Source organism: Eschrichtius robustus, chromosome 10 (genome assembly GCF_028021215.1).
Source record: "Eschrichtius robustus isolate mEscRob2 chromosome 10, mEscRob2.pri, whole genome shotgun sequence".
In the NCBI taxonomy this organism is placed as follows: Eukaryota; Metazoa; Chordata; class Mammalia; order Artiodactyla; family Eschrichtiidae; genus Eschrichtius; species Eschrichtius robustus.
The window spans coordinates 104,430,539-104,450,797 of record NC_090833.1 but is presented as its reverse complement, the minus strand read 5'-3'; the positions used below and the strand labels follow the sequence as shown (position 1 = coordinate 104,450,797).

General features: G+C 47.9%; 1 protein-coding gene across 1 annotated transcript in view; it reads left to right on the top strand.

The window, feature by feature from the left end:
* Positions 1–20,259, top strand: part of LOXL2 (lysyl oxidase like 2) — a 104,777-nt gene that overhangs the window by 64,274 nt on the left and 20,244 nt on the right. The window contains exons 7-8 of the mRNA XM_068553744.1: positions 6,806–6,957; positions 20,088–20,255. Coding sequence (XP_068409845.1) covers positions 6,806–6,957; positions 20,088–20,255 — 320 coding nt within the window. The remainder of the gene's footprint in view (positions 1–6,805; positions 6,958–20,087; positions 20,256–20,259) is intronic.

Below are 20,259 nucleotides of genomic sequence, written 5' to 3'. Positions count from 1 at the left end.
AGCCCAGCGAGCATCCAGCCCCCCCGCCCCAGGGGGACTTTGTGTACTGAGCAAAGGAAACCAGTCATCTGCAGGAATCTTTTCAGTGTCGACCCCCGGGGAGGCTGCTGCAGACCGGGGGCTGCCGTGCTGGGGAGGGAGGAGAGTGGACTGCAGACGAGGGTGGGCTGTCCTATCCCGTGAGGAGAGGATGCTTCCACACTGTCAGAAATAACACCACCGCCCCACAGAAAGGAGTATGGTGAGGTCATTGGCCACAACCTGGAGGGAATAATAGCCCAGTGGACCCGAGAGACAGTCTTGGAATCATAGATGGCGCTGCTACAGAAGAACTCAGAGGTCATCTCGTCCAACAGATGAGGAATCTGAGACTCTGGAGAGCGAGCCGGAGGTCACACCTATAGTTAGTGGCAGAGAAAGATTGAAACTCAAGTCTTCTAACTCGCAGATGTGGGCTTCTCCCTTCTACCCACCCGTCTCAGCCCGCTCACATTCAGAGTATCTCGACCTCCAATCCCTGCAAGCGTCCTGGGGTCTCCTGAAGTTTGAGGGCCTAGCGTGGGCTAGAACGTTGCTTCGTGCCAGGTCAGTGACCCCAGTGACGATCTTTCTCCTCCCCTGTCGTGGTGAGCTCTTTGCGGTTCCCTTGGATCTGGAATATTCCCACAGTCCATTGTACTAATTGGCTAATGTGTTGGTTTGTGGTCTCCCCAGGCCTACAGGACAAAGACCACTCATCCTGAGGAAGAAACAAGCACTGGATGACATAAACATTCCATTTATCATGGGCGTGTGCTATTTGACCTAATTATTTCACTGCCCAGAGCAGCCAAAGTTTTCCCAGGGCCCACGGGACTCTGGGAGAAAGAGACATTTGGCATTTTCAGTGCTGTCCTTGAAAGAACCATTGGATGATTTATCATCTTCTGCCACGTTGGCCAGGTCAACTCTGGTAGGCAGAAAGGGAAAAGTCCACATTTGCTGTCAAGCCACCGAGCAGCCAGGGTCCATCCTCAGCCCTGCCTCTAGCTGGTGGACCAAGTGACCACACCCACAGCGAGGGTAGTGAAAGGGCAAGGGCTGAGGGGCGGGCAGTCTGCGTCCTGGTCCTGGCCCTGCCACCTACATGCTCAGTGAGCTTGAGCAACCTTCTGGGTCTCAGATCCTTCACTGGATTCACGGTGTCTGAGGTTCTGTCTGTCCAGCCTCCTGGGATTCTGAGACCTGCTCTTATCACCAGCATGGATGTTAGGTCAGAGTCAGGCACTGTGCTTTGTGTGCTGAGATCCCCTGTACACATCTGAACTCCAGCTGTCTGTTCACACACCTGGCTCCCACCATGCCTGGCTCATAGTGCTCTGGAGACATTCGTTTTATCAAGAATGAATGAATGAGGGACTTCCCTGGCAGTCCAGGGGTTAGGACTCCACACTTCCACTGCAGGGGGCATGGGTTGGATCCCTGGTCGGGGAACTAAAAGATCCCACAAGCCTCGCGGTGTGGCCAACAACAAAAAAAAGGAATGAATGAATGAATTAGTTCCAGTTGCATAAGTAGTGTGAGCTGAACAAACACTTGGTAAAGAAGTGCCAGCACTCCAGACCCACGCTGTCCAACAGACATATAATGTGAGCCACGTATGTAATGTTAACATTTTCTAGTAGCCACGTAAAGAACAAATAAAAAGAAACAGGTGAAATTCATTTTAATAATCTATTTTCCTTAATATTATATATAATATTTCCAAAATATTATGATTTCAACATGTAATCAATATAAATGCTCTTGATGAGATAGTTCACAGGTAGGGTGCTGACTCTCTGAAATGCAGGCTGCGTTTTGCACTTACAGCCCATCTTGGTCTGGACTGGCCACATGCCAAGTGCTCGGCGAGGTGGCAGCTGCTGCGCTGGATGGGGCAGCTCCAGAGCAGTGCCTTTCAGACCCTTTTGCTTGAAACCGCCCATCAGAAATACTGACAGCACATGCAAGTAAAGCCGAAACATAAGTCTCTGGAAACAGTGCTTACCTTTATAACATGCAAAACACTGTGCGTTGTCCTAGTCTATTCTACTGTGATCTTCAAAATCTGATGGCAACCTGCAGAGTTGTTTGTGGGTCCCAAGTTCATAACATTGTTCTAGCATTGGGCTTCTCCCCAACATTCTGCTCCTGCCCCAGGCCTGTGGTCACCAGGGCCAGGGTTTGCACATGGGGGAAGAGCAAGGCCAAGGTGAAGGTGGGGGGAGGCATCATGACTGGGAGGAATTCAGAGGACAGTCCAGAACCCAGGAGGAGGGGAAAGCTGGAGTCAGGATGCAGCAGGTCAAACCCAGCTTGACAAAAGGAGCCAAGAGCCCAGAGACGCCACTGGACGAGGGCTGGGCTGGACACCCAGGCCAGTGTCCTTCAGCGACACCTGACACCCTGCCCAACCCACCGCAGAACTGGGTGGTGTGGGGAAGAGGGTAAGAAACCCTGCTTCTCCCACCTCTGTGCTCTGCCCTGGTGTGCCACGAATGTGCATGCTTCAGGAAAGTGGGCCCTGCCCTCTGGGGCCTCATCCCCAGGTGTCTGTAGACAGCCACAGATGTCGGTTTACATAAGTTAGGCCAGAAGGAGACTAACCAGTTGTTAGTTGGAGTCTAAAGCGTGTTAGGCTCTTGCGTGAATCTTTTCTCTCCTGTCCAGTCCTGTAGTCTAGCAATCTGTACGCGTTCATTGAGTACTGTTTGGGCTGGAGCCTGGAACAGAGAATTCATTTATTCCACAAACATTTATAGTAATGGTTTCTGCTCTCCAGGAGGTCACATCAAGTGAGAGAAATAAGAAATAACCCCAATCAAAGCACTTTTACACTAACAAGTAGGTGATGATATATAAGAAATAATCCTGATAATAATTCTTACTATTTACTGAGTCCCTGGTAACTTGACACACTTGGTCTCATTCAGTCCTAATAATCCCAACCGTGCAAGATAGATATTGTCATTGCCCTTTACAGATGAGGAAAGTGGAGTTCCTAAAGGTTCCATCACTGCCCAAGGAGACACAGGCTGCATCCACTCTCAGGCTGAGCGCCCAGCTCCATTGCCTTGTGAGCCAGGGAGGGGCGTAAAAAGTAAATGCTGCAGACGAGGGTGAGGTTGTTCAAGCTGAGCCACAAAGGAGGAAGGACTCACAGTGATCCTTGAAGGCAGGCCTCTGCTTAGATGGGCAGAAAGGAGGAGGGGTTCCAGGGGGCAGGAGGCAGAGGCAGCACCCCTAGATGAAGGGGAACATAGGCGCTTCCAACAGCTCAGCTCTTTCCCACAGCAACCCTCTGCTCTTTTCCAGCCGAGGGTTTCCTCTCCTGACTCTCCTAAATGAGCTTCAGAAACTCAGGAAGATCGTGCTGTGGGGTCAGACTGCCTGGTTTGAATACTGGTTCCTCCATCAGCCCAGTTACTTAATCTTTGGTCCCCTGTGGGGACCATTTTGTTGGGGTGATTAAATGAGTTAATATAAACAATGTGTTTAGGACAGAATCCAACACATGGTGAGTGCTCAATAAATATTAGGTACCATCTCCACCACCATAATCATCATAATCATCATCATCACCATCATCATCATCATCATCATCACCATCACCACCACCACCAACACCATCATCGTTACCACCAGTACCATCATCACTGTCATCATTGCCATTATCACCATCACCACCATCATCACCACCACCACCAACACCATCATCATTACCACCAGTACCATCATCACTGTCATCATTGCCATTATCACTATCATCACCATCATCACCATCACCATCACCAACATCATCACCACCACCACCAACACCATCATCATTACCACCAGTACCATCATCACTGTCATCATTGCCATTATCACTATCATCACCATCATCACCATCACCATCACCAACATCATCACCACCACCACCAACACCATCATCATTACCACTAGTACCATCATCACTGTCATCATTGCCATTATCACCATCATCACCATCATTACCGTCATCACCATCACCACCACCATCATCATTACCACCACCATCATCACCGTCATCATTGCCATTATCACCGTCATCACCATCACCACCATCATCACCACCACCACCAACACCATCATCATTACCACCAGTACCATCATCACTGTCATCATTGCCATTATCACCATCATCACCATCATTACCGTCATCACCATCACCACCACCATCATCACTGTCATCATTGCCATTATCACCATCATCACTATCCTCACAATCATCAAACAAGCCACTGCTCTAACTGGATACTCAAATCCTAGGTTGCTCTGTGTTTCTGAGCCCATCTTAATTCATGCGCTGTGGCCCTGCTTGCTTCAGAGTCTCTGTTGGGGATCTGTATTTTGCATAGCCTTTCTGCTCTGAGTCCTTGGATATTTCCAGCCGTAGTGACTGATGTGTTTTTATAAATTTTATAAAATTCCAAGGAATTGGAAGCTTCATCATTTATGAATTTCCAAGGAAATGGAAACTTGTCTCTTACCTATTACAGTGGGTTGCTCCTGGAAGTTAATTTTTAGGCTCAGTGAGCCTAGATACCAGGTGTCTCCAGAAACCAAGAGCCAAGGGTCCCTCCTTTGGACTCCAAAGCACAGGAAGTCACCTCCATCTTTCTCATTTACCACATGATATTACAGGTCTTTGTGTAAGTAAGTGTCTGCCTCCCCCAGGCACTAACTGTGAGCTTGTCATGGCAGGGCCTGCCTTGATTCCTCTGTGAGTTCCCAACACCTGGCACAGAGGCTGACATCAGCAGGCACTTAGTGAAGTCAAGGACATCCATTCAGATGCTGCTTGCAACACTTCCTATTTGCCAGGCTCTTGTTGGGAATTCACAAGGCACACAGACATAGTGCCTGCCCTCGTGGGGCCTCCAACCCAGTGGGGAAGCAGACAGACGTTGAACAGGGAGGCACTTGAGTGCAGTGTGAAGCAAAATGCTCAGTGGAGGCTACCCGAGGGGACCCAGCTTAGATGCGGCTCAGAAAGGTTGTGCCATCAAAGCTGAGCCCTGAAGGATGAGCAGGAGTTCGCTGCTGAGGAGAGGGAGGAAGAAGGTCCAGGCAGAGGGAAATGCTTGGCTCAGTGGAACAGACAAAGGGAGACTGGTGTGGCCGAGCTGGAGAGGAGCAGGCAGAGCTGGAACGCTAAGTGGAGGCCTATCCCTGGTTGGACCGTCTGGGGACTGTGGATTTTACCCTGAAGTGCAGTGAGAAGCCATCACAGGGATTTAAGACAGGCGGTGACATGATTCAATGTGCATTAAAAAATCTCCTGGGCTGTGCGTAGCAAATGTTTTGGACTAAGAAAGCTGGAGGGAGACTAGAGGCTATTTCATTCGTCCTACTGGGAGATGACAGGGTTGGACTAGTGTCGTGGTGGCAGAAATGAAAAGCACCGAGATTTGGGGGGAGCGAACAGAACATGGTGAAGGATTGCTTGTCTGTGATAAAGGAGGAGGCGATGCCTCCGGGTTCTGGTGAGAACGGCCAGGTGGATGGAGGTGCCACTCCCTGAGATGGGGATGTGCGGGCGGAAAAACAGATTGGAGAAGGCCCTCCTGCTGGAATTAGAAAGGACAAAAGCAGATGAGTCTTTCCAGAAGTTCTCCCTGAAGGGGAGGAAAGTGACAGGCCAGAGGGAGGTGTAGGGTCAGGGGAGGGTCGTTGTAAACATGGGAGATTTTAGCACGTTTGGGTGCTGGGGGACCGACCCGAACCAGAGGGGGATGGTGAGAATCAGGAGAGAGAGGGGAACTCAGGGCAAGACAGGGTCCAAGGCGGGCTTCGAGGCAGTCAGGAGCTCCCGGAAAGAACTGGACTTGGATCCATCTCGATGGGCTAGACAGAGGAGAGGTGGGTCTGTGAGCTGAGCTGAGCTGAATGCTGGACAGACGGAATTCCCTCTCCCCAGCAGTGGGAGGTTCCCCCCTTGTCATCCCGGTGCCTGTAAGGGAAGCTTCCCGCATGCACCCTAGAGGTCCTTGCTGAACGTCTTCCGTCTGCCCTTACAGCTCCACTCTCCACCTTGCCCACATGGTCCAGGGTCCTGGGAGGCAAGCTTGGGTGTGGCCAGCTGAGAGCCCTGGGGGAGACTGGAGTTGGGGAGAGTGGAGGGGCCAGGTCTCTATTCTCCTTGTGGGCCACGGTGTCCCTCCACCGAGGGTAACGGCTCTTCAAAGGTGGCCTCCCCACATGGCCTTTTTGCTCTCCTGGGCCAGATATTGGCACCCTCCCTTTACTCCTGCAGGTCTGGGGGTGGCCTCTGTGCCCCAGGGTTATCAGCCCACAAGTACTGGGCTATCCACTGTGATTTTGTGATTTCCCCACGCTCTGTCCATACCTTTATTTTTAAAATCTCTTTCTCTAACTCAGATCATCCAATTTGAGAATGCCATCTCTTTCCTGCAGGGAGCCTGGCCACACAGCGACAGTCACCCCTTTCAGATCCATCAGTGCCTGGAATGTTGTCCCGTAGTCCAACCCCTTTATTTCAGTGAGAAAACGATATTCAGAGAGGCTGAGTGAGTTGGTCAAGGTCACACAAGTTAGTAGCAACTTTTGTTTCTTCTCATGGAAGAAATGGTTCCCAAGACAAGAAAAAATTCTCTCCAGGTAGAAGAGGCCTGGGTCATCGAGCTGATTATAGGAGGTGGTTGGGAGGGTTTTGAGGATGGGAGAGGCATGTTCTTATTGTCTGGAACTTTCTTTCCCATCCGAGAAGCTTTCATAGCCTGTGTGCATTTTCCATCCCCAGGGATAGGACCCATCCACCTCAATGAAATCGAGTGCACCGGGAACGAGAAGTCCATCATAGACTGCAAGTTCAATGCTGAGTCTCAGGGCTGCAACCATGAAGAAGATGCTGGTGTGAGATGTAACATCCCCGCCATGGGCTTCCAGAAAAGGGTAAGGAGCCTGAACGCCCAGAGGGAACTGTGTTCTATTTTGGTCACTGAAGCCCCAGAAAATGTAGACCAGGTGGCCTCAGGCTAAAGCTTTCCAACAGGTGGTAGTAGGGTGCTATGATGATGAGCTCAGAAAGTTGTCAGGCTCTGCTGCTCTCACTGTTGGTGACCGTCACCTGGCCTTGGTGGAGGAGCCAAATGAAAAGACACATGGATAAGCTCTACTGGCCTTACTGGCAGATGTTGGGGGTCCACTGTGCACCACGCCCTGCACTGGGGCTGGACATACAGGGTGATTGTAACTCAATCCTTCCTGCGAGGGATTCAAGGTCTACAGCATCTGTGGTGCCCTTGGCAAAAGCCCTTTCCAAGAACCCAGAGGAACCACATTACAGCAGGTCTGCAAATCACACAGATCTAAGCATAATACAGGTAGTATCTGGGGACCGAAGACTGTATTTTGGCTTCCAGAGGGAAAGAAAAGGGAACCTTTACAGCGTTATGTCCGAGACACATCCCTCCCTTCCTGAGATGGGGTCTCTAAAAACCTGCATCATGTCCCCTCGTGTGGGTGACCTTTCCCACAGGGGTAGCCAACAGGATGATCTCCTCTTTGCCAGGAGGTCGTCTATCCAATCCTACAAAAAGGCCCGGTAAACCCTATTTAATGCTATTCACTAAACCATGAATTTGATACAGGGCTGGCACATTGGAAGAACTTCTTGAAGGCTTATTTTTAAAATGAGCAAATGCAGACACATCAGGGTACAGAATGGCTCCCCAGCCAGGTGCCTGCTCTGACAGTGATTCTTGACCTTGGCACCAGCATGTCAAAGGCACTACTGAACTGGTCAGCCACAACAGTTCACCACCCAATGGGGCCAAAAATGTGAACCCAACAGCCCTCAGCCAAGCCAGGCATTTGCTTGGGGGTAAGCAGGAGCGTGGGCCACAGCCCCACAGCTGCAGGGAGGGCTTGCCGTCTGTAATTGCTGAGCAGCATTCCAAGAAAGCCATAACAGAGCTATAAAAGCTGACGTGCCAAGAGTCCCGGTATGCTGGGGCACCATTCTCTTCAGACAGATTGGACTTGGGTGGAATGGGGTTTTCAACCCAAAGGAAAGACCTAGGCCAAAGAAAGTGAAGTTTTCCAGAAGGGTTTTATGGTGGGTGGAGCTGAGCTTGCCCATGTGCCCGGTCATGCCAGTGGGGGCACCACACTCCCAGCACAAACAGTCCTCACCCTTTCATGGGCCCTCCAGGCTCTAAAAGATGAGCCCTTGCTCAAGCATAGGGCGTGGGAGAGTTTTACGCCTGGATCTGCCATTTCTATCCCCCGGGAAGGAAAAGAAGGATGTCACCTCTGAGAGAAATCCCTGTGGGCTGTATGAGCCGTCTCCCATGGCAGTGGGCCAGGCTTCTGCAGGGCCTGCCTTGGGGCTCCCAAGGGCATTGGTAACACCGCTGAGCAGAAAAATCAAGACTCCCAAGCTTTATCACTGTGTTAGTTTGCTGGGGCTGCCATAGCAAAATACCACAGACTGGGTGGCTTAAACAATAAAAATTTATATTCTCATAGTCTGGAGGCTGGAAGTCCAAGATCAAGGTGTCGGCAGGGTTGTTTTCTCTTGAGGCATCTCCCCTTGGCTTGCAGACGGCCGCCTTCTCACTGTGTCCTCACATGGCCTTTCCTCTGTGCACACACATCCCTTGCGTCTCTTTCTCTTCTAAGGAAACCAGTCCTATTGGATTAGGGCCCATCCATATGATCTCATTTAACCTTAGCTACCTCTTGAAAGGCCCTATCTCCAAGTGAGTCACATTTGAACTAACATGGGGGTTAGGGCTTCAGCATATGAATTTTTTGGAGGACACAAGTCAGTTCATAACAATCACACACTAGCTGATTCCTTAATTAATCTCTTTAAGGTTTCAGTTTCTCCTCAGAAAATAAAGAGGTGAGAGAGGTGATTCCTAGCTTCCCTTCCAGCCTGCAGTTCATTAGGAAATTGACTTTTCTATTGAATGACTAATAAAACTCAGAGACTTGGAACCGGGTGGTTTTGTCCATCCAGCCACAGCAGAGCTGCGTTTCTTTCATTGCTGGGGTGAGACGCCAAGGCAGGGAGGCTCTGGGACTGGCAGGTGGGTTTACCAGGCGAGCTAATCCACGCAGGGGCCCTGGCACCTTTGCTGACCTCTAGCTCCCCTCTGAACTGTGAGCCTGGCCCTGACTGGGTAGCAGGACCAAGCCCACATGTGGAATGTGAGTTGTAGAATGCCCCTGCTTGCTTTCATGTTAACATCTGGGTTGTGTTACCTTGCTTCCTACCCGCCACCTCCAAAAATAGGTGTGGGACTGGTGAACCACAACGTTATCAAAACACAGGGGGGCCTCGCCATGCCCCACTGGCTGGAAGTGGGTGTTTTGTTTTCCCTATTCATGCTCAGAAAACTTCAGCTGCCTGCACTTCACTCCCTCCTTTCAAACCCCATACTGCTGCCACCGAGAATCAAAGGAATAGGAAAAAAGAAATGACTTGGGTTGTTTTAAAAAAAACAGTGGAGGAGGATTGACCTCTCCTGGCATCCTTGAAGGGTAATGAGGTGGAGAGGTGCAGGCCAGAGGCTCCTGGCTGACCCCGAGGCCTCTTGGGGTTCCACCAATGCTGGTAGAGTCAGAGCATTGAGCCTGACTTCCAGAATGGGACACCCAGGAGGGGGGCCCTGGAAATAGAGAGCTATGTCCTGGGCTGAGTTTGAACTTCATGGCTGGCCTCTCTTGTTCCCTCCAGAGTCTTCTAGAAGATGAGAAAAGGCCCCCAGTGCATCTTGAGGTGCCTGGATTCCTCCCGGGGTGATGGAACCCTGCTCCCTGTTACGGAGGCTGCGCCAGGCTTGCTTAGCCTTGGACGCATGGCCACAGCTTGGAGCTTTGGGAAGTGCTTCAAGGAGAAGCCCCAGCTCCCCACTGGTGACCCCGAGTTTTCCTTGCCCCGGAGTCAGTGTGCCGTCACATTCTTCAGCCAGAGCCTCTCAGACTTGTGTTGGCTCTAGAACCTAGGACAGGAACACATGGCCAACAAACTGTGGCTGCACAGGCAGTGGTGGACAAAGGACAGGGACCCTCCCAGAGAGAGTGCTTGAGACAGGAGCCTTCACGTTGAGACTTAATCTTGGGGCCCCACTGCTCTCTGGTAGTGGGACAAAGTGTGAACTGTGGGTTCTTTAGGCTCCCCCATCTTCATCTTTCACTGACCTTGGGGCAACAAAATGAAGTCAGTTTTGGGGGGCAGTGGCCTGTGAAAGGGGTAGCGGAGGTAGCTATCAGCCCCCAGTGCAGTCAGTAAGACAGGGCACAGTCTGTAGGGAGATAAAAAATAATGATAAACCCAATTAAAAGTCATTCTGCACTTTTTTTTTTTTAATTTTTGAATTTTATTTTATTTTTTGTACAGCAGGTTCTTATTAGTTACCCATTTTATACATATTAGTGTATATATGTCAGTCCCAATCTCCCCACCCCCCCCCCACCACTTCCCCCCCTTGGTGTCCATACGTTTGTTTTCTACATCTGTGCCTCTATTTCTGCCCTGCAAACCGGTTCATCTGTACCATGTTTCTGAGTTCCACATATATGCGTTAGTATACGATATTTGTTTTTCTCTTTCTGACTTACTTCATTCTGTATGACAGTCTCTAGATCCATCCACGTCTCTACAAATGACCCAATTTCGTTCCTTTTTATGGCTGTGTAATATTCCATTGTATATATGTACCACATCTTCTTTATCCATTCATCTGTCGATGGGCATGTAGGTTGCTTCCATGACCTGCCTATTGTAAACAGTGCTGCAATGAACATTGGGATGCATGTGTCTTGCTGAATTATGGTTTTCTCTGGGTATATGCCCAGTAGTGGGATTGCTGGGTCATATGGTAATTCTATTTTTAGTTTTCTAATGACCCTCCATACTGTTCTCCATAGTGGCTGTATCAATTTACATTTGCACCGACAGTGCAAGAGGGTTCCCTTTTCTCCACATCCTCTCTAGCATTTGTTGTTTGTAGATTTTCTAACGATGCCCATAATAACTGGTGTGAGGTGATACCTCATTGTAGTTTTGATTTGTATTTCTCTAATAATTAGTGGTGTTGAGCATCTTTTCATGTGCTTCTTGGCCATCTGTATGTCTTCTTTAGAGAAATGTCTATTTAGGTCTTCTGCCCATTGTTTGATTGGGTTGTTTGGTTTTTTAATATTGAGCTGCATGAGCTGTTTATGTATTTTGGAGATTAATCCTTTGTCCGTTGATTTGTTTGCAAATATTTTCTCCCATTCTGAGGGTTGTCTTTTCACCTTCTTTACGGTTTCCTTTGCTTTGCAAAAGCTTTTAAGTTTCATTAGGTCCCATTTGTTTATTTTTGTTTTTACTTCCATTACTCTAGGAGGTGGATCAAAAAAGATCTTGCTGTGATTTATGTCAAAGAGTGTTCTTCCTGTGTTTTCCTCTAAGAGTTTTATAGTGTCCAGTCTTACATTTAGGTCTCTAATCCATTTTGAGTTTATTTTTGTGTATGGTGTTAGGGAGTGTTCTAATTTCATTCTTTTACATGTAGCTGTCCAGTTTTCCCAGCACCACTTATTGAAGAGACTGTCTTTTCTCCATTGTATATCCTTGCCTCCTTTGTCATAGATTAGTTGACCATAGGTGTGTGGGTTTATCTCTAGGCTTTCTATCCTGTTCCATTGATCTATGTTTCTGTTTTTGTGCCAGTACCATATTGTCTTGATTACGGTAGTTTTGTAGTATAGTCTGAAGTCAGGGAGTCTGATTCCTCCAGCTCCGTTTTTTTCCCTCAAGGCTGCTTTGGCTATTCGGGGTCTTTTGTGTCTCCATACAAATTTCAAGATTTTTTGTTCTAGTTCTGTAAAAAATGTCATTGGTAATTTGATAAGGATTGCATTGAATGTGTAGATTGCTTTGGATAGTATAGTCATTTTCACAATATTGATTCTTCCAATCCAGGAACATGGTATATCTCTCCATCTGTTTATATCATCTTTAATTTCTTTCATCAGTGTCTTATAGTTTTCTGCTCACAAGTCTTTTGTCTCCCTAGGTAGGTTTATTCCTAGGTATTTTATTCTTTTTGTTGCAGTGGTAAATGGGAGTGTTTTCTTAATTTCTCTTTCAGATTTTTCATCATTAGTGTATAGGAATGCAAGAGATTTCTGTGCATTAATTTTGTATCCTGCAACTTTACCAAATTCATGGATTAGCTCTAGTAGTGTTCTGGTGGCATCTTTAGGATTCTCTATATATAGTATCATGTCATCTGCACACAGTGACAGTTTTACTGCTTCTTTTCCGATTTGGATTCCTTTTATTTCTTTTTCTTCTCTGATTGCTGTGGCTAACACTTCCAAAACTATGTTAAATTATAGTGGTGAGAGTGGGCAGCCTTGTCTTGCTCCTGATCTTGGTGGAAATGCTTCCAGTTTTTCACCATTGAGAATGGTGTTTGCTGTGGGTTTGTCATATATGGCCTTTATTATGTTGAGGGAGGTTCCCTCTATGCCCACTTTCTGGAGAGTTTTTATCATAAATGGGTGTTGAATTTTGTCAAAAGCTTTTTCTGCATCTACTGAGATGATCATATGGGTTTTATTCTTCCATTTGTTAATATGGTATATCACATTGATTGATTTGCATATATTGAAGAATCCTTGCATCCCTGGGATAAATCCCACTTGATCATGGTGTACGATCCTTTTAATGTATTGTTGGATTCTGTTTGCTAGTATTTTGGTGAGGATTTTTGCATCTTTGTTCATCAGTGATACTGGTCTGTAATTTTCTTTTTTTGTAGTATATTTGTCTGGTTTTGGTATCAGGGTGATGGTGGCCTCATACAGTGAGTTTGGGAGTTTTCCTTCCTCTGCAATTTTTTGGAAGCATTTGAGAAGGATGGGTGCTAGCTCTTCTCTAAATGTTTGATAGAATTCAACTGTGAAGCCATCTGGTCCTGGACTTTTGTTTGTTGGAAGATTTTTAATCACAGTTTCAATTTGATTACTTGTGATTGGTCTGTTCATATTTTCTATTTCTTCCTGGTTCAGTCTTGGAAGGTTATACCTTTCTAAGAATTTGTCCATTGCTTCCAGGTTGTCCATTTTATTGGCATAGTGTTGCTTGTAGTAGTCTCTTAGGATGCTTTGTATTTCTGCGGTGTCTGTTGTAACTTCTCCTTTTTCATTTCTTTTCTTTTTTTCAAACTAAGACCACTTGACTGTTACTGAAATGAATAGCCCAGTTAGCTTTTTTTTTTTTTTTAAAGAAATTCACGTTCTTTTATTTATTTATTTATTTATGACTGTGTTGAGTCTTTGTTTCTGTGCGAGGGCTTTCTCTAGTTGCGGCAAGTGGGGACCACTCTTCATCGCGGTGCGCAGGCCTCTCACCATCGCGGCCTCTCTTGTTGCGGAGCACAGGCTCCAGACTCGCAGGCTCAGTAATTGTGGCTCACGGGCCCAGTTGCTTCGTGGCATGTGGGATCTTCCCAGACCAGGGCTCGAACCCGTGTCCCCTGCATTGGCAGGCAGATTCTCAACCACTGCGCCACCAGGGAAGCCCTCCTTTTTCATTTCTAATTTTATTGATTTGAGTCCTTTCCCTCTTTTTCTTGATGAGTCTGGCTAATGGTTTTATCAATTTTGTTTACCTTCTCAAAGAACCAGCTTTTAGTTTTATTGATCTTTGCTATTGTTTTCTTTGTTGCTATTTCATTTATTTCTGCTCTGATATTTATGATTACTTTCCTTCTACTAACTTTGGGTTTTGTTTGTTCTTCTTTCTCTAGTTCCTTTAGGTGTAAGGTTAGATTGTTTATTTGAGATTTTTCTTGTTTCTTGAGATAGGCTTGTATTGCTGTAAACTTCCCCTTAGAACTGCTTTTGCTGCATCCCATAGGTTTTGGATTGTCGTGTTTTCATTGTCATTTGTCTCTAGGTATTTTTTGATTTCCTCTTTGATTTCTTCAGTGATCTCTTGGTTATTTAGTAACGTATTGTTTAGCCTCCATGTGTTTATGTTTTTTACGTATTTTTCCCTATAATTCATTTCTAATCTCATAGCATTGTGGTCAGAGAAGATGCTTCATATGATTTCAATTTTCTTAAATTCACTGAGGCTTGATTTGTGACCCGAGATGTGATCTATCCTGGAGAATGTTCCATGCGCACTTGAGAAGAAAGTGTAATCTGCTGTTTTTGGATGGAATGTCCTCTAAATACCAATTAAATCTGTCTGGTCTATTGTGTCATTTAAAGCTTGTTTTTCCTTATTAATTTTCTGTCTGGATGATCTGTCCATTGGTGTAAGTGAGGTGTTACAGTCCCCCACTATTACTGTGTTACTGTCGATTTCCCCTTTTATGGCTGTTACCATTTGCCTTATGTATTGTGGTGCTCCTATGTTGGGTGCATAAATATTTATAATTGTTATATTTTCTTCTTGGATTGATCCCTTGATCTATGTAGTGTCCTTCCTTGTCTCTTGTAACATTCTTTATTTTAAAGTCTATTTTATCTGATATGAGTATTGCTACTCCAGCTTTCTTTTGATTTCCATTTGCATGGAATATCTTTTTCCATCCCCTCACTTTCAGACTCTGTGTGCCCCTAGCTCTGAAGTGGGTCTCTTGTAGACAGCATATAGATGGGTCTTGTTTTTGTATCCATTGAGCGAGCCTGTGTCTTTTGGTTGGAGCATTGAATCCATTCACGTTTAAGGTAATTATCGATATGTATGTTCCTATTACCATTTTCTTAATTGTTATGGGTTTGTTTTTGTAGGTCCTTTTCTTCTCTTGTGTTTCCCACTTAGTGAAGTTCCTTTTGCATTTGTTGAAGAGCTCGTTTGGTGGTGCTGAATTCTCTTAGCTTTTGCTTGTCTGTAAAGCTTTTGATTTCTCCGTGGAATCTAAATGAGATCCTTGTGGGGTAGAGTAATCTTGGTTGTAGGTTCTTCCCTTTCATCACTTTAAATATATCATGCCACTCCCTTCTGGCTTGTAGAGTTTCTGCTGAGGAATCAGCTGTTAACCTTAAGGGAGTTCCCTTGTATGTTATTTGTTGTTTTTCCCTTGTTGCTTTCAATAATTTTTCTTTGTCTTTAATTTCTGTCAATTTGATTACTGTGTGTCTCGGCGTGTTTCTCCTTGGGTTTATCCTGCCTGGGACTCTCTGCGCTTCCTGGACTTGGGTGGCTATTTCCTTTCCCATGTTAGGGAAGTTTTCGACTATAATCTCTTCAAATATTTTCTCACGTCCTTCCTCTCTCTCTTCTCCTTAAGGGACCCCTATAATGTGAATGTTGTTGCGTTTAATGTTGTCCCAGAGGTCTCTTAGGCTGTCTTCATTTCTTTTCATTCTTTTTTTTTTTTTATTCTGTTCCGCGACAGTGAATTCCACCATTCTGTCTCCAGGTCACTTATCCGTTCTTCTGCCTCAGTTATTCTGCTGTTGATTCCTTCTAGTGTATTTTTCATTTCAGTTATTGTATTGTTCATCTCTGTTTGTTCTTTAATTCTTCTAGGTGTTTGTTTTTTTTAATTCTTCTAGGTCTTTGTTAAACATTTCTTGCATCTTCTCGATCTTTGCCTCCATGCTTTTTCCAAGGTCCTGGATCATCTTCACTACCATTATTCTGAATTCTTTTTCTGTAAGGTTTCCTGTCTCTGCTTCATTTAGTTGTTTTTCTGGGGTTTTATCTTGTTCCTTCATCTGGTACATAGCCCTCTGCCTTTTCATCTTGTCTATCTTTCTGTGATTGTGGTTTTTGTTCCACAGGCTGCAGGATTGTAGTTCTTCTTGCTTCTGCTGTCTGCCCTCTGGTGGATGAGGCTATCTAAGAGGCTTGTGCAAGTTTGCTGATGGGAGGGACTGGCGGTGGGTAGAGCTGACTGTTGCTCTGGTGGGAAGAGCTCAGTAAAACTTTAATCTGCTTGTCTGCTAATGGGTGGGGCTGGGTTCCCTCCCTGTTTGTTGTTTGGCCTGAGGCGACCCAACACTGGAGCCTACACAGCTCTTTGGTGGGGCTAATGGTGGACTCTGGGAGGGCTCATGCCAAGGAGTACTTCCCAGAACTTCTGCTGCCAGTGTCCTTGCCCTCAGAGTGAGACACAGCCGCCCCCGCCTCTGCAGGAGACCCTCCGACACTAGCAGGTAGGTCTGGTTCAGTCTCCTATGGGTTCACCGCTCCTTCCCCTGGGTCCCGATGCGCACACTATTCCATGTGCACCCTCCAAGAGTGGGGTCTCTGTTTCCCCCAGTCCTGTCAAAGTCCTGCAATCAAGTCCCGCTAGACTTTGAAGTCTGAATCCCGAGGAATTCCTCCTCCCGTTACCGGACCCCCGGGTTGGGAAGCCTGACGTGGGGCTCAGAACCTTAACTCCAGTGGGTGGACTTCTGTGGTATAATTGTTCGCAAGTTTGTGGTCACCCATCCAGCAGTTATGGGATTTGATTTTATTGTGATTGCGCCCCTCCTACCATCTCACTGGGGCTTCTCCTTTGTCTTTGGATGTGGGGTGTCTTTTTTGGTGAGATACAGTGGCTTCCTGTCGATGACTGTTCAGCAGTTAGTTGTGATTCCGGTGCTCTCACAAGAGGGAGTGAGAGCACGTCCTTCTACTCCGCCATCTTGAAGCGATCGCCATTCTGCTTTTAATCATCACCGCCCACTGGTGTTCCAAACTTCAGTGCCAACCCGGCCCATGGGAGGGGTCCTCACTCACGGCCTCCACCTCCCCAGGGTGCACCCCTGTGCCGGCCTGCAGCTCCACCAGGCTCGGCAGTGAGATTCTAGAAACCACACCGAGGGGAAGGGGAAAGGACTTGGACCTCCCAAAGAGAAGGGAGGCTCCAGGCTCCTAAATCAGGACCCAAGCTGTTAGAGGGCTCAGCCCGAGGCCTAGAGGAGAGGCCTGCGGTCGCCATCACGTCCCCACTGTCTGTCTATCCAGGACACAGAGTGTCCTCGGGCCAGGAGGCCGGAGACTAAGGGGGCCAGGCGGGTGGGGAGAGGGGACATGCGTGGGGGGCTGGCAGACCTCTCCTTGCCAAGGCTGTAGCCGCTCAGAGGCGACCGGAGTTGGTTTTCACAAGGCACAAAATTAGGTGCCTTAGTGAGTATCCTAAACCTCAGGGCTCAGTCTGACCCCAGTGGACAGGAAAAGCCTCAGAACATAAGCCCAGGCTCCAGGGCCCCAACCTCCCAGCAGGAGTGCTCCATCCTCTAACCTGAGTGTGAGTCGGTCCTCAGTTCTGGCTTGGTGGTCCCTGCTTTGGGACAAAAGCATCCCTGGAGAAGGGGGCTTACGTGCGTGGTTTGGAGGTGGTCTAGCGTGGTAGTTAAGAGACACTTACTGTATCTGAGACTCTACTTTCTCATCTGTGAAATTTGGATGACATGGTACTGCTGCCTGCTAGAGGTGCTGTGAGGAACGAATGTCCGTAAAGGGCTTGCGCAGGGCCTGAGACATGTTAAGTGCTCTGAAAGCCTGCCTGTGAATTTCCCAGCACTGAGCATTGGGCCTGTCGTATAGTAAAAGCTCAATAAATACCAGATGAATGAATGGATCCTGTGAATTATGCACAATTCATTTAATCTCTTAGGAGGTGCCAGCATTACCGGCAGAGTTCAGTAAGCACATAAAGGAAGTATATGGTAAAATACAGGCCTTTATTAGGTCTCAAATAAGCAGAGGGGATGGCTTGAAGTTACCTCTAGAGACATCCCGGATGGGTTGAAGGGGCACCCTGCCCAAGGGCTGCTGGCCTTCCCCTGCATGTTGGAGCTGGGTGACTCGCCTCCTGCTGAGGTTCAGCCCCTTCTAGGACTTTCTTGATGGCTCTGCCCATCTTATCTGTTTGTGTTTTTACATAGATCCAAAGATATGTTAGTCATGGCTGATGTACAATGCATATCCAGTGTCCAGTGTCCAGCTTCATCGGGGTTTCCTTCAGCCCAGAGACACCCAGGAAGACAAATGTCAGCCTCCCGAAGGCCAGCCCTCTTCCTGCCTGCTCTGACCTCTTCTAGCTCCTCTGAAGAGAGGTTTGCTTCCTGCTGGGACTCCCACCCTAATGATGATCATTGCTGTGAGGATGTCTGATAGTTCTCGGCACTCACTTGGTGCCAGGCCCTGTTTGAGCACTTTACGTGAACTACCTCATTTATGCATCCACTCAACAACCGTGGCAGGTAGATCGAGCATCATGTCTGCCCTCGGCTTGTCTGTTTGTCGGCTGACCTCAGTGACCCTCCCAGCCCCTAAGTCCATAAGAATTAAGACCTGTGACTTAGGGGTCGTGCCATTGCTAAGGACTGGCAAGCAAACAGCTGAGGATTCCTGGAAGTGTTATGCCTTATCTCAAAGGAATGAATTGTGAGAAGCATAAAGGAAAGCAGGGTAAGGTATCTGGATTAAAGGCTGCAGTTTCAGAACCCTTCCCCAAATTCCAGATCTCCCTGCTTGGGCTCACTTAAGTTGGTCCACGCTTTCATTCTGTAAGACTGATCGTGTATTCATCCATTCCAAAAATAGTCTTGCCATATAGCTAACATGTGGGAGGTGCTGTCTTAGTTATTGATCATCCAGTAAGCCAGACAAATACAGCTCTGCTCTTTGGCACTTATAATCTAGCAGAGGAGACAGACGTTAAATTGTGAATTAGCTTAATTATAATTGTCAAGAATGCTAAGAACGAGATGTAGAGGGAGTGATAGACTGTGTAAGTGGGCACTGACCCCCATCGGAGAGAAGTGCCATTGGGTATAGGATTGGAAAGATGAGTGGGACCAGCCAGGCAAAAGGGCCTCTGTATATAATAGGCTTCAGTGTGAAATGAGACTTACTGTGTGACATGGTCAAGAAAGTTAGGTAGCCATGGAAACTGAAAGAAGGCCATGCACTTGGAGGTCAGAGAACAGGGAGGAGAGAGACATGTGATTAGGATGAGGAGGGGAGTAGTGGAGCAGTGGGAAACCATGGATGTGTTCTAGGGGAGGAATGCGGTTGGGTGTTTTTCAAATGTGACTCTGGCGTCTGCGTGGAGAATGGGTCAGTGAAGGCAAGAGGAGAGGCAACAGGAGGTGAGGAGGGCTGGTTCAGGTGAGAGGTGATGGTGCCTGGGACGAGAGGGTAAGGATGGAGCTGGAGGGAGGAGGGCGGGTCGGAGAGAGACTTGGGACATAAAATCTACAGAGGAAGATTTTGACGGGATGTGGGGGGATAAGAGAGAAGACGATGCTGAGGATTGCACCCAGATTTCTGGCTTGTCTAACAGAATAGATTCGGGATCGGCAAACTACAGCTTGCAGTCCAAACCCATCCGTCTGCCTATTTTTGTATATATGGGTTTATGGGCACACAGCTGTGCCCCATCATTTACATATTGTGATGCCTGCTTTCACGCTACACGGTTTGCTGCCCCTGGGACAGATGGTAGTGGCTTTAGTTGAAATAGGGAACGAGGGGGAGGTAGAGCACAGCTTTAGGTGGAGAGAGAAAAGAGGACAAGTTAGATTTGGGGTCTCCGTGGTGCCGGGTGGGACAGGCAGTTGGCTGTATGGGTCTCAGAAGAGAGTTCTGCGGGAGAGGACAACAGGGGACGCTGTGGGAGGAGATGGGATCAGGGGCTGGAACCTGGGGGCAGGAGGTGTGGCGAGGAGAAAAGGGTCCAGGAAAGAGTCAGGGGATTCTACCATTTTAAGGCCTCTTGCTGCATCCTTCCAAGTGTCTGATCTAAGAGCAGCCCCCCTGGTGGGCGCATGGGCAGCAGAAGCAGATTCTGCTGTGCTGCTCAGAGGGGTCAGTGGGCCTCCCCAGCTGCACAGGCTTCTAGGGCCCCAGGATGCCTGCGGTGGGGCGGGGGAGGGGTACCGAATACAGAAGACCACGCTGGGCACGATACCTGCGGCACACAGTAGGCTCTCAGCGATGCTGCGGGATCTGTGTCGCAGGCAGGACCCCCTGCCTTGGGGAAACTGGGACTGAGGGCAGTACGGCGGGGCGTCAACCTGCCTTCCCCTCGTGGCGATCTTGCCTTCCTTTCTCTCCGCAGCTGCGCCTGAACGGGGGCCGAAACCCCTACGAGGGCCGAGTGGAGGTGCTGGTGGAGAGGAACGGGTCCCTCGTGTGGGGGACAGTGTGCGGCGAGAACTGGGGCATCGTGGAGGCCATGGTGGTCTGCCGGCAGCTGGGCCTGGGGTTTGCCAGCAACTCCTTCCAGGTGA